General features: G+C 36.1%; 1 protein-coding gene across 8 annotated transcripts in view; it reads right to left on the bottom strand.

Moving 5' to 3' along the window:
* The window catches only part of TMEM131 (transmembrane protein 131), a 100,650-nt gene that overhangs the window by 29,575 nt on the left and 57,251 nt on the right, over positions 1–13,824 (bottom strand). For 7 of the 8 annotated variants that reach the window (XM_080613351.1, XM_080613352.1, XM_080613353.1 and 4 more), the window contains exons 11-19: positions 13,551–13,612; positions 8,231–8,339; positions 6,642–6,750; positions 5,651–5,804; positions 5,377–5,547; positions 4,923–5,033; positions 4,702–4,836; positions 4,134–4,238; positions 2,719–2,805 (exon numbers count right to left, since the gene is read on the bottom strand). In XM_080613351.1, the coding sequence (XP_080469477.1) occupies positions 2,719–2,805; positions 4,134–4,238; positions 4,702–4,836; positions 4,923–5,033; positions 5,377–5,547; positions 5,651–5,804; positions 6,642–6,750; positions 8,231–8,339; positions 13,551–13,612 (1,043 nt within the window). The remainder of the gene's footprint in view (positions 1–2,718; positions 2,806–4,133; positions 4,239–4,701; positions 4,837–4,922; positions 5,034–5,376; positions 5,548–5,650; positions 5,805–6,641; positions 6,751–8,230; positions 8,340–13,550; positions 13,613–13,824) is intronic. The other variant, XM_080613355.1, reaches the window with a different exon arrangement.

The raw sequence follows: 13,824 nt of genomic DNA, 5'->3' as shown, positions 1-13,824 counted from the left end.
TACAGTCTTGTTAAAAGCTGAATAGGAGGTATACCTGAGCCTCAACTGTGGAATTCTATGAGTAACAAACTACCATCAACTGGGCAACATAAAGGTTTGTTAAGCTCTGTAGAATAAATCAACAGTATTTTACTAATGCCCTTATGCAGCATTTAGACATGAAACAACAGATAAGGGAAGTCTTTACCCATCAGTAATAAAAAAACAGAACAAAGCTACTTAACATACAGGTACTCAAAGATGAGCTTTGACCAGGGAAGAGTTGAGAGGCAGCACTGTGAACTGAAAATGCCATTATAAAGCACAAATCAATGCAGTTAAGATCTGTTTAAATCAAGACACTGCTCTTTACAAGGCCTGTATACACTGTCAGTGTACTGCTGACAGACTTTGACAGAATACCAGAAATCACACTTAGGTGCAAATACACTAAAATTCTAAAGCCAGCACTGGGAACCGGGCAGCTGCAAAAGGATTACATCCCAGGTACGAACTGAAATCAAGTGTTACTGAAATTGTAGTGCCTAGTTATTCCTGGACCTTATAGCTGTCAAATGCCTCTTCCAACACTGAAACATGAAGAACTGATGCTATTTTACACTTATTGTCATAAGTAATGGAGGCATTACAAAACAACTACATGTAAGAGTATCATGAATTCAGTGATCACAAGTTTAGTTTTAAATGAATCTAAGAAAAAGGAAGACTGCTGTCAATGTTCTCAAATATCAAAAGAGCTAATAAGTAGTAAGTGAAGCTGACTGCTCTGAAAAGCTTGGGGCTTAAACAAAGAAAACAGTCTAGAATCTTGTCAAAGGTGATAATTACATCTGAATCTACACCCCCGAACAAAATGCTGGAAGCCAAAGGTCCCCTGAATGAATAATAATGTGCAAACTACTAGAGAAGAGCATGAAACCAATAAAAACCACAGCAGTCTGGGGATGAGAAAGAATGATGACAGCTATGGCTTAGGGGCTGAGAAACAGGTGCTACAAGTAGTAGTACCTGCCAAAACAAAACAAAATGAAGCTGACCAAGACCTTGGGCATATACTAAGATACACTGAGAAGCTCTTCAGCAATTCCAGTTAGACCAAAATAAAGCACAGATTTAAATAAAATTACTGCCTTGTGGCCCAACATGGAACAAAGTATTTTCATGTGGCATTCAAGAGGGACAATGATTTTGCCAGGAATCAAATCAAATCAAATTAGGATACAGAATATAGAAATTGCTCTCTTTTTAGTGAAAAGGAAACAGACCTTTAAGTTACTTCAGTTTATGAAAGGCTTATCAAGCAGCTCGTAGATGAGGTTACAGATACAGTAGTCAGTGCAATAAATATTCATATAACGGTGAGGCCATATAGTCAAAGAGAAAATACAGATCCTCAAGACAAAAAAGAACAAGTGATCTTTGCAACTGTGGGCATGACCATTTGATCTCAAGAGTAGCAAAAGACTTCAGAACAAATTGTGAAGTGGGAGCACAGAAGGGAGATAATGGGGCAAATGCAGCAACGATTTACTCAAGTCCTGCTGTCTGACCTATCTCCCTCCGATAAGATTAGTGCATTACTTTGCCAAAAATTTACCATTTATCTACTAGACATGAGGTAAAGCATTTAGTAAAGTGCTAGTAAAAAATTACTATTTGAGAGTGCACAAAGGTAAGGTAAGCAGGACACACGAAGGAACTACTGGAAGAGGAGGTGAGAACGGAGTGCTCTACAACAGACAGACTATAAAGGACAGCAAGAAGCAAAATCCATTTCCCCCAACATGCATGGAGTTAGTTTTATCCTTTCAGAAAACTGCCATCTCTTTTTGCTACTTCCCTCCCTCGCCCCAGTTTTCAATCTGTTGATTTTCCTATTATTTTCCCTATGATTTTCCATCATATTACATTCCCCACTAATCAGAAAGTCACAAAGTTCAAACTTCAATGAAATACCAACTGCAAAGTCAATATACTTTGACTGCCTATGCTTCTCTGGTTATTCTGAATGCCAAGTGAGAACAAGTATTATGTGGTTAATAGCTTACTGCCTGCGTCTGTAGCCCTGAGCAAAGAAGCTGCTTTCAGCACTCACTGAATAAACACTACTGCAGGAGCAGGCATGAAAATAACCATTACATATTTTGGCAGAGAGCTGCAGGCCCACATGGCTTGCTTGATTTCTTGTTCATGTACTTTACCATGCACCCTCCAGAGATCTGCTTTCAGAGTGGAAGGACTACAGTAATACTTCCACAGAGACTAAGGACTTCTTATACTAAGACACCAGTTAATTAACTGACTTTGTTGTCTTTGGTATTACACCTGAATTTGAAAAATGCATTTGTGTAGTTTCATCTCTCTCCTACTCTTGGTGCTAAATAACACAAATTAATAATAACCTGCGACCTCAGCTATGTCACAATGAAGCTGCAAAGAAATCAAGTTTGGGATCATATCAGTATTCCATGATCCCATTCAAGTGGGCAGTAGAGAGGATGTAAGGATAACTCATGTTGGGGGGGGAAATGAAAAAAACTAAAAACCCAGCCAAAACTAGTGACAAACTGAACCATAACAGTTCAGTAGCACAATTGTTCCAGCAATTTGACATGAAACAACTCAAGACAGTGGTTTCTCTTAAAGAGAACATAATATAAATAATATAAATAAGAACACAGCACGGAAACATGAAATGCTATGACCCAATCCTCTTACCGGAAAAGAAGGTGGAAGAAAAACATGTTTGGGGGAGCAGGTCAGCGAGCCTACAGCAATCACTGCCTTCACTGGTATGGTTAAAATCTGGGGGGAAAAGAACAAATAAGTTTTGAAAAAATATTTTAATTTCAGCCTTTAAACATCTCTTCCACTTTTAAACTGGACAGAATAACAACCCCTGAAGCTCTACAATTAATGCAGTCTAGGCTTATATACACATTTAGAACATGAAGATATGATTTCAATACATCATATTCAGAACAGTCACTCCATATCACCAGGAAGCACACCTTTGCTCAGTCATACTTAGCACTATTCTGTATGTAAAAGAAAAGCACAGTTAAAATAGAAGCTCTCCAGTGGGGTATTATATAGGTCTCACTTGAATGGGGCTTACTTTGTTGGAACACAGGAGGATAACATCTTTAAACTAAGTGAGTATGAGGGAAGACAACATAAGTAGTCATGGTAAGACTGCAAAATAGATGTAGACTTAGAAAACAGGAGAGTGAAAGGGATGGCAATGAGATCCTTTCTCTGTTTTATTAAAGCTGTCTTTTTATATCATACATATATACATAAAGGTATATAAATATAGCTTACATAGATTCTATAACTGAAGGGTCACATACCTGAACGAACATATTAAAAAAACCAAAAAAGCTTAAAAATCACAGCCAACTGGCAGAAATTGGGCATTTCCCCTTTTTTGTAGCTTCATCAGAACCATACAATAAGTTCTGACTTCATAAGTCATGCCACTTTTTTTCCCCCTACCTGTATCACTCAAAGATATTTAATACATATTCCATTATGTATTAGAATCTCTCTTTTGAAAAATAATTTATTAACAGGGAAGGGATAAAAAGTTAAATATTTACTGGTTGTTCTTCTCTCCCTTATTAATCTTGGTGTAAGGACTCTGTTTCATCAACTGTCAGCAAAGTGTAATTTCTCCAAAACAACTTTCACATCGGGTTTTGACACAAAAACCCCCTCTGAAATTATATTTCAATTTCAGTAAATGATAACGTACCCAAAAGTACATTGTCAGCATGTGTTATGCCAAAAGATCCATGCATTGATGCTTTGAGCATGTGTCAAGTCATTGATGAACCCATGCCTCAAAACACTGGGTCAGATTTAAATGAATATTTCTGAAAGCCAGATGAAAATCATAATGAATATCATTCTTTATTCCTTCAGAGAAGACACAGCATAAGTAGCATTACTGTTGTTTGACATGAGGCTAACTTGCAGAGGTAACTTGATCTCCAGAGGTCCCTTTCAACCTAAACTTCTCTCTATATTGCAATCTGCCCACTAATACAACTCTTAAAACTTCACATTTACAAACTGGGCACTTAAAAAAAATCATATGGGCAACACTCATGAATATACAACCAATATACCTCATAATCCGTCGTGATTTGTACAGCTCCGTCATGAATTCCTTCAAGTTCTTTTGCTATTAGTTTTACTCTAAACACAGCATAATAACCCGATGCTAGTATCACCTGTAAATGGCAGAAAGAGTATTTCATTACACGGAAAGAAAATTCACTAAAAAACATACCCAACATCATCTTATTTCTTTTAAGTGAATCAAAATCCAACTGAAATAACTGTCAGTGGTAAATAGAAAAATTCAAACATGTAAGATACTAGCACAAAAATTATTGATTCCTTGAGGTGATAAATTCCACTCCTCACAAATAATGAGCATCATCCGAGGGTACTGAAGTTACTGTTTCTGAGGCTTCCCCTTTCAAAATCCAACCAATCTGAACATAATATTGCTTCCTAAAAATAAATCATTAAAATTCTATATGCTTTAGCATAGTCAAATTCAGACAAAAATTAAGAATTCATATCCTTCTTCCCCCCGGTAAAACAAAGCTGCAAGCAGTTGCGGAGATTTGTGTTTATTTTCCCCCCTCCTAAATCTAGCTTTAAGCAATGATTCAAAGGATTACTTACTGAAGACTGATCAGACGCACTAACATTTTGTAGCTCATGGTGGTTTGCAATTATTGTTGTTCTGTTTCCCTTTTCAGTGGTCAGAAGTTCTATGGCCAAACCATCCCCTATAATATGCCAACTTCTTATAGCCAGCTTAAAAAGAACAAAAGGGAGCGTTTTCAGTAACAACACTGATGTAGATTTTTTAAATGGCAAACTAAAAATAAATCCATCCTTACCTCTATTGGATTGCTGTTGATGACTGCAAATAAAATGCTCGTAGCTTCTGTTGCACTCAATATGCCAAAATCTATAAACCGTTCCTCAGTTTTTGGAGGCAGTACAAAGTACTAGAAAAAGTGATAAAGGAATTCTAGCATAAGCTAAATAGAAAAACGTGCTCAAACTCAAAGCTCATTAACAAATGCATTAATAAATCTAATACAGCAGTACTGGGACAATCTCAAAATTCTGTACATTTTGTATGTAAAACTAAAGGGAACAAAAGAATTTTTCAGCAGTGCCCAAAGCTGTTTGAGGAAAATCATTTTTGGTAAATGATTGGTAAAATCATTTTGAAATTAAAAACCCCATCCTCCCATAGAAATAGAATAAAGAATTAAAACAGTCCTATGAAGTCTGCCTCTAATTAGACTAAAATACCTACAGAAAATAGAAAGGGAAAATACTTACATCTAAAAATCCTGTGTATGCTCTGACAGGTAGGTTAAATTTAGAAGCATTGGTGATAAGTAAAATATTATTATCTATGTGAACAGATGATGTGGAAGGCATAAAATGAAGTGTAAAAATATATCTGGATTCATTAGGCGGAATTAAGACCGGTTTACTGAAGTTCTGCACCTAGATCAGTGAACAATGAAGATCAATGTTACAATTTAACAAAGTGCAGGACATTTAAATGTTTACTATTAGGTAAAAAAATGTTCACTGAAATGGGGCTTACTTTAAACATTGGTTTTGCTTCTTCTGGTAGCACAACATCATGTATAAGGACTGCAAAACTGAATGTGTTTGTTAGATAGATCAGTCTTTCCACGGAATCAGCAGCACTGTCACGGATGTGAAACAGTGTGGCAGCATGATCAAATCCTAAATATCTATTTTAAAAAAAAAAAAAACAGTATGAGAAAAACGAAGGCTTTCCTCAAACATGCAGTGGTTTTCTTGCACAAAAGACTAAAATTCAATTAATAAAACAGCAAAAAAGGTACATATCCCACTGCATGCTGAAACTATATTATTAGCATTTGCAGGTACATTGATCATTCAGGAATTCAAACAAGATAAGAATACATAAATCAGCACATTAAGAAGAATAAAAACAAGTGTTTAAGTATTAAGATGGTCTGCAAATCATGCATATTCCTTATTAACCAAATCAGCCATCCACAGCACAGAAATTCTGATAGGTAAGGTTTAGTTTGTTTGCCTTTCAAATACTCTGTCAGTTCTGTTGATAAAGTTGCACACTGGATTTCAACAGTATTCTACAAGTCAACTTTGCCACACTTTGTAAATAAATATCAAAAATAAGGAAGCCCTGACAATTCTTTTTTGATTAAAACCATTTTCTCCACCCTTATTTCATAAAGTGAAAGAACAGCAAATGCAAAACTGGAAAAATTTCCAGTACTGCATTTTTAAACTGTGTCATCTGCACCCTCAAACTGCTCTGAAAAAAACAACTCACTAAAGTCACTTTGAACCCAAGCCCTGAAACTAGCTTATGCATTAAACTAAGACCACCTCACCTTCTACTGTAAAACCTGAAAAATTCAAACAAGTAATTGCTCTTCTAAAGGAGCTCCAGATTGAGAAAACCTGGGTATTAATTCTTTATAACCCCTCTCTCCCTGAAATGGCTAAATTCCCTGCTACATCTGCTAATATACAGCATTCAGTTTTTGAACTGTGCTCAATTACTGTAAGCTTACCCATCCAGCACTTCTGCTTGATACGGTATTTCAAGTTTAGAGTAGCTCTTCTCTTTTGCTTTAACAGTTATTTTCCCAGAAGACTGTGATGCCTTTTTTGCTTTTGATGCTGTGCACGTAAGAATATAAGAAGTTTGTTAAAGCAGACAAGGAACAAAAAAAAAAAAAAAAAAAAAAAAAAAACAAAAAAAACCCCCACAAAAACCCAAAAAATCTATTAGGTTAGACCAGCATGGGTAGAAGAATAAAAGCACAGAGCTAGCTCAGAAGAAAAACAGATCTTGAGGACTTTTCAGTATGCAACTGACACGGAGTAAGTCTAGGAAGTCGGAGTTCAGAGTTCTGAATTCCTCCCCTTTAACACCAGTTAGCTGATCTGCCTAAGTAAGTAAGCTTATCTATGATAGCAAAGCCTGGCTGTTTCTGTAAAATACGTAACTTGGACACATGATTCTATGATGCTATGTCCAGAGCATAACTCAGATCCCAGGTGAGCTGAATTCCCCACTTCAAGATATAAAATATATATATATACCTCTACTAACATAAACTTGAGATGAACAGGCTCCTCACTTAGAACTACCAGACGAGCAAGACTTTGGGCAAGGACATTTTAATTACAAAGAAATCAAAGACATGCTAAACTTTACAGAAATAGAATTGGAATCCATGTACAAACAAGAACTAACAAGCTCCTCTCTATCCATACAACTTCTAAAATTACATCTGAAATGAAAAACATTGCATCTATAAACTTCCATTTTTGAGCAATCCAGGCAGAAAAACTTACAGCACTAGCAAATACCCTGAAGTAGTAACATCATTCTGATAGCTAATTAGAACACCTATAAAAATGGAGGTCCCTTTCCTACAAAATATCAGCACAGTGTTTACAGTCGTACTGTATAGGAGGAAAATAACAGAACACTTCTTCCATGAAGATACAAGTGAAAGTCAGTATCAACATGCATAACATATCTTTGTAGGAAAGGTACCAGTAAAAGGTTTTTCCACCTTCACCTCCCTTTTTCTTAAACATGAATTCAAGATAGCAAAATCAAATAAGCCACCTTTCACAGTATGGTTCTCAAGAGCACGACAGAGCTTTGTTTCCATGGGCATTCCAAAATAAAATTTAGAAATAAGACTTTGGATTCTTTTTTAAACTTTGTAAGGATCAAAGGGCAATCTCTTCTAATATGCATTACTGTGAGGAACGCATCCTGGTTTGCTTTCATCAAAACTAAATCTCTATTTAGACTAATAATGTATTTTAAATAATCAGTGTCTTAACATAAAAATAATGCTTATTATTTTTAAAAATAGAGAAATTTTTTTAATAGAAGAATTAAGAATTCCTTCTCTTCTCACCAGTATTTACCAGTCTAAGTTACCTGCTGATTATGATCAGACAATCCCTTCAGAAATAACTGAAGGTAGAAGAACTGTAAGCTTTTTCCAGGTAGGAAAATTCCATTTCCTTCTCAAAATTATAAATAACATTTTGTTAAGAGAGTAAAAATAATTCATGACATTTCAAAAAGTTTTAAGAATCACTTGAAAAGTTCTAAGACGACAGTAGTACTTACCATCAAAGCTAATACTTGCAACTTTGGTATATTTACTTTCAGAGGCTTTTAACGTAACTGGCTTGAAATGTACTGTAATAGCTTCATTCTGTGGTGTAGGTCTAACACTCTGCAAACAGTCAAAATAGGAAGTAAATTTATCATCATTAACACACTATAAAGCCTTCACATATCCTTCAAAGTGATACAACTGCAACTAGTTTTGGCTGAGTTCCTACAGGCCTGTCTTTCCTATAATAAAGCAACATTATAAAGAGGCTTTCAAACTTCTTTCTAGTTCTGCAAATTACTCAGTCTGCATGCAGTAAAGTGGACAACAGAGTTCTGCATGGGAATGCACGATGAAATGAGAATATAGCCAGAAACATCTTAATAAAATAGAAAATAAGCTTTATTTAAATTAGTATTTATTTTTTTGTCTCATTGCTGCAGGGTTACACTAGCTAGATTATTTACTTCTGGTGCACGCATTAACAAAGCTCTTGACTTGTGTAATTACTAGAGCTGATATAGACATCTATCTTGTCTCTGATCCCATGCTATCTGCAGAGCTGCCACACCAAAAAAACCCCAAGCCCCCAAACTCTACCAAACTGCATAGAAAATGGTTTTGCAAATCTGAGATGGCACTCGTTCTATACCAACACTTTACAAGATCACCTTTTGTATCTGAGGATTACTGTTTTAAACTAAAAATGAAAAAGGTAAATTGGCCATTACTAGAATAGCAATTGTGTCAGTTATCAGGCAGAGATGATTTGTAGAGATACTCATAACTATGCAGCACAATTATGGATTCCATGTCAACATCTGAAAACTCTATAAAGAGTGCTAGCAAAATCTTTATCTAAATTCCATGGGAGAATCTGGGCATAGAGCATTTAAATACTCTAGCTCTTGTTTTGCTTAAAATTAGGATGGCTGTCGTGACTTCTCGTCCCCAGATGTCTTCTCCTGCTGTAAGAACAGCTCAGTTGCTCGTACAGCAGCTGTTAAGCTGCCACAAATCACAGGATGCTGTATTAGGGAAACAAAATAAGTGCTGGTTTACCTTATGCTGGGCTACAGAGGTTTAGCACCTGCTTCATATGCAACTGAGCCGTTCTTGGTCAGAGAGGAGCAAGGGGAAAGCTAGTGACACAAACCAGTAACAGTTCTTTCAAGCTAAGCTGTCCTTGATTGTAAATTAAAGCCATAAAATCATGCATACATAATTAAGTTCTGCAGACCACATGATCCTCAGAGGAAATCGGCAGCACTGCTCCTGCAGCTAATGAATAATCTCTGTTAGCTCAACTAGAAGTTCTGTATTTTGGATTTATAGCACTGACCTTTGCCAGCCATCTGCATACACATAGTGCAAATATTTGCTATTTCTCTTAATGAGGCAGTTCATAATTATCACCATTTTATTCTAATGAAAATCCATGCTATGTATCTGAGATCTTGAGGTATCTTTAAAAATAAAAGCTCTTAAAGCAGACGAAACCAAAGCTGCAATCAAGTTCCCAACTTTTGCATAGCAGAAAGCATAACCATTTCTAGCACTTCTCATGCAAGAGCCTGCTTTTTGATTATTGAAGTTTCAAATTATGCTGATTTCATTTAGTAAATCAAATTGAAAATACAAGGACAGTCTGTTGCCAGAAACCTGGCAGGTTTCACTTAAACGACAAGTGTAACATCCTAGATGTATTTAACCAAAATGTCTACAGCTAATGAATTCAGTTAAGGAAAGAATTCACACTGTTTTGTTGAAAATTTCTTAACTGTAATTTCTCATTTGTTGCTTGACTGCATGCTATAAAAGGAAATACAGAATTAATACAACTAAAACAAACATCCTTAAGAATCCTTTCAACTTCACTTTCCCCAAATTTTAACCTATATCAAATAAAGCCCAAGCAAAATCTGTCCTGAGATGTGCCTTAAGAATTATCAAATACAGACAGGTCATGAGGATACAGGCAAAACAAGTTCCATCAAGAATTTAATATCACCAATTCTCTCAGAAAATCTCCTAACAGCAACTTCTGTGCGGAAGAAGGATTTTAAACAGATACACTTCAGTAACATTTGACTCTCCCATGGAGTGCATCCCAGTCCAGATTCCTGACCCTGCTGTATGAAAATGCAGTCAATATTTAGCATAAAACCATAAAATTGTAACCTTAAATGTTCTTGGAAAACACAGAAAGGGAAGATAGCTTTGTGCTATTGCAGCAGTAACTGGGAAAGACTTCAAAGGTTTAAAGACTCTCTGACTACACCTATTCTAATAAACTAAAGAGGAGAAGAGTATGGGTTGAAACACTGGCACATGTTCATCCACACTGTTTACCTGTCAGCTAGCTTCTGAAAGTAGTTTTGTCTTGCCCACCTAGTATGTTGCTCTAAAGACTGAGCAGGCTGTAGACTTCTACTTTACAGATAGTAAAGACACAGCTGCCATGCTGCAAGAGGGAAAAAGCCCTGTGGCTACAGGCAGCAGACTAAGGCTGATTCCATTTGTGTCAGAATCACCTCTGTATGGTTTTATTTGCTTTTACAGACACAATTATTTTGTCAGTAATAACTTGGCCTTCAGTTTAAACAAGGACACACAACTAACTAAAGCTCACTTTCACCATAAAGCACCATTTAGAACAGCCACTACCTACTAGATTTTAATCCTTTAAGGTAACTTTCACTTGGTAACTTTGAGACACGTGCAGACTGAAAACTCAATGCAGAAGTAAACTACTTCTTGCAGGTTGTGAAGAGAAACAAAAAAAATCTACTCTGAAGTATGTGAATTGTGACAGATTTATGTAAATACTTTCTTACACAAACACTTATCTTCAAACTGACAGAACTCAGCTCCGATATATGGCTGTCCTGAAGATTCAGGAGCTCAAATTTTGAAGTGCACCTCTGCTTTTAATAGTCAAATGGGCTTAAACTGTCTTAAGGAAACACAAGATTTTTGTACTAGAGAAGGTATAAAGAGCTCAACAATCTATAGTTACTAGATTTTTGACAACATGGCTTAATTGCTGCATCATGTTCATCCATGCTGCATCAGTTCATCCAGTCATGAATAAACATGATTCTCCTTAATAATGATGAAACCCTACAAAATGCATTTAAGGAAGCTTTTCTTTGAAGAGTTTTAGAACTCAAAAAAAGGAAGTCAAGTGACTTGCTCTTATTTTCCTCTGCCAATTTGCTGGACCACAGCATGACTAAGTATTTAAAGGCAGAACAACTACAACTACAACTGTGGCAACAGTATTAGCAGTCTTGCACACACAGATGACCTGAAGATATTTAGTTCCTCCAGTACCCAGCTTAAATATATGCTAAATATAGCCTTGGCCTTTTCTTCTGACATTAAGATGAAATTTGTCACAGAGCTTTGTCCCATTGCTTTTAAACCCTAACTCTAAAGGGTCAGAAATAAATTTCTCAAGCTTTCCTAGAAATAAGCTACTCACCAGGCTCCTTCCAAAAATTCTTTACCCTTGTTCAGCACTTTCTAATTCCCTGATTGGCACAGCAGCAGAAATTCATACCATCACAGTGCTTCAAATGCTAGAAAGGTTACAGACTTACAACAAAGTTGTGCCTTAATGAGAAGAACAATTGACTTGATGTGCCATATGTGGCACATTAAAAATACATCATATCTGAACCTTATGTGCACCACATTTACTGCTTTGATAGACAGCAAAAGAATAATTCACCTGGAAAAGTTCCGTCATGGCATGTATAATGGCTATCAAATGACAGCCATAGACTGCAGTCTACGGTTTACAGTCTATGATTCAAAGACCCTAGCTTAAAAAAAATTGGGTAGTTGTGTTTTTAAATGGGGGGAGTATGAATTACACACTATGCTATGTTAGAAGTGATACTGATGGTTTGAACATACAGTTATTTGCACTCAGGAAGTACTATACATTTCAGGGGGAAAAAAAAAAAATACCAGAAGAACATAACCATAAAAAACCCCAACAAAACAAACCCCACAAAATCCCATTCCTGTGCAAAACCCTGGCAAACCTAAGATGGACACGATATAGGATAGCAGACAGACGGAAAAATAATTTAATAAATTTACCAATTCTCTAACTGTAAAAATCATATGCAGGAGCTTTTTTTTTTTCTCTCCATTAAAAATCCTTCATGAATGGCCACAAAAGACCTTACAGGATCATCTGACCTCACTAATGCCATATGCATTAGAACTTTAATAAAGTAAATTCTGCCTGTGCTACACTGCAAGTTTCTCTCCACTTGAAAATTATTAGTAAAGAACAACTTAGCAAACATTGCAATGGACTATTATCACAGTGGCAAGTTATCCTCATTACTAAAAGAGTGTCCTGTTTCTAGTTTAAATGCATCTAGCTTCAGCTTCTACTACTTTTTTGTTAAGTTTTTATTAGACCTCTTCTATTAAAATACCCTTCCCTACAGTCACAGCTATAAGCTTTAGAAACACAGAAATGTTCTCCAAGAGCTCAACAAGAAACTTCTGCCAATCCTTTAGTCATTCTTCTGGCTCTCTTGGTTTCTTTTCAACACTTCAACACTTTCTGAAGTGCACTAGAACAAGGTATGGCTAGCTATACAACTAAATCTGGAAAACAACGAAGACGGGAAGAGGAAGAAGTAAGAAAAATAGTGGGCAATGAGAAAAATGACACAGGAAAAAGGTATGAATGAAGAAAGGCAGACTACCAGACCAGAGCCAAAATTCTGTAATAGAAACAGAACGTAGAAAATCCAAAACCTAGAATTCTGAAGCTGTCTGCAATATATGTGCAGCTGCAGTGATCTCATTGTAAAGGGCTCTAAAGTGTTTGCAGTCATTTCTTATTTCAAGCTACAAAGCAGATAAGCCCAAGAAAACAAAGGTCACTTTACAGTCTGCTCTTGAAAGCTACTCCTTGCTCATCTTAAAAGATAATGTTGGGCAATCACTTTATACACTCTCATGGGAGTGTGCGAGGAGGACAAAGAATCCCACAGACTCTGCATTCATCTCTCACTCACTGAACAGGAGTTAATGTTCTCAAGTATAAAAGCTTCCAGAGCCTTAGATATTACAGGCACAACCCATAAATGCCAGAACAGCCATTCGAAGAAAGGTATGAAGCAAATGTATTTTACCATGCATATAGATTATTTGTCTTACTACTAAATTACGTTTTCAGTCACACATGACTTATCTTCCAATTCTGAACTTTACATGGTGAACCTGTGAATGATTAGTTTCTAAAAGAGAAAGTAAGTTCAAGCAGAAAATTTCAAATGGAAAGGAAATAAAACTTACTGTGATTGGCACGTCTTTTGTTCCTGAATTTAATAAATGCAGATTTAAAATTTTTGGCAGATCTGTTAAAGAACAAAAAATACACCTGGCTATTAGGGTATTTTAACATAAGAGCTTCCTAAAAAGTCAACTGTACTAGCTGGTTTCTCATAAATCTGTTGTTCAGTCTTAAAAAGTTAGACTAACACAACAGTACAACCAAAATAGTTAGTCTCCAGAATGACAAAGCTGCATTTTTGTGTATTGATAGGTATTATATGCTTCAGTTAACCAT

The sequence above is a fragment of the Psittacula echo genome (genome assembly GCF_963264785.1).
Source record: "Psittacula echo genome assembly, chromosome: 3".
Taxonomy (NCBI): Eukaryota; Metazoa; Chordata; class Aves; order Psittaciformes; family Psittacidae; genus Psittacula; species Psittacula echo.
The sequence above is the reverse complement of the archived record's forward strand: the minus strand, read 5'-3'. Positions and strand labels throughout refer to the sequence as shown.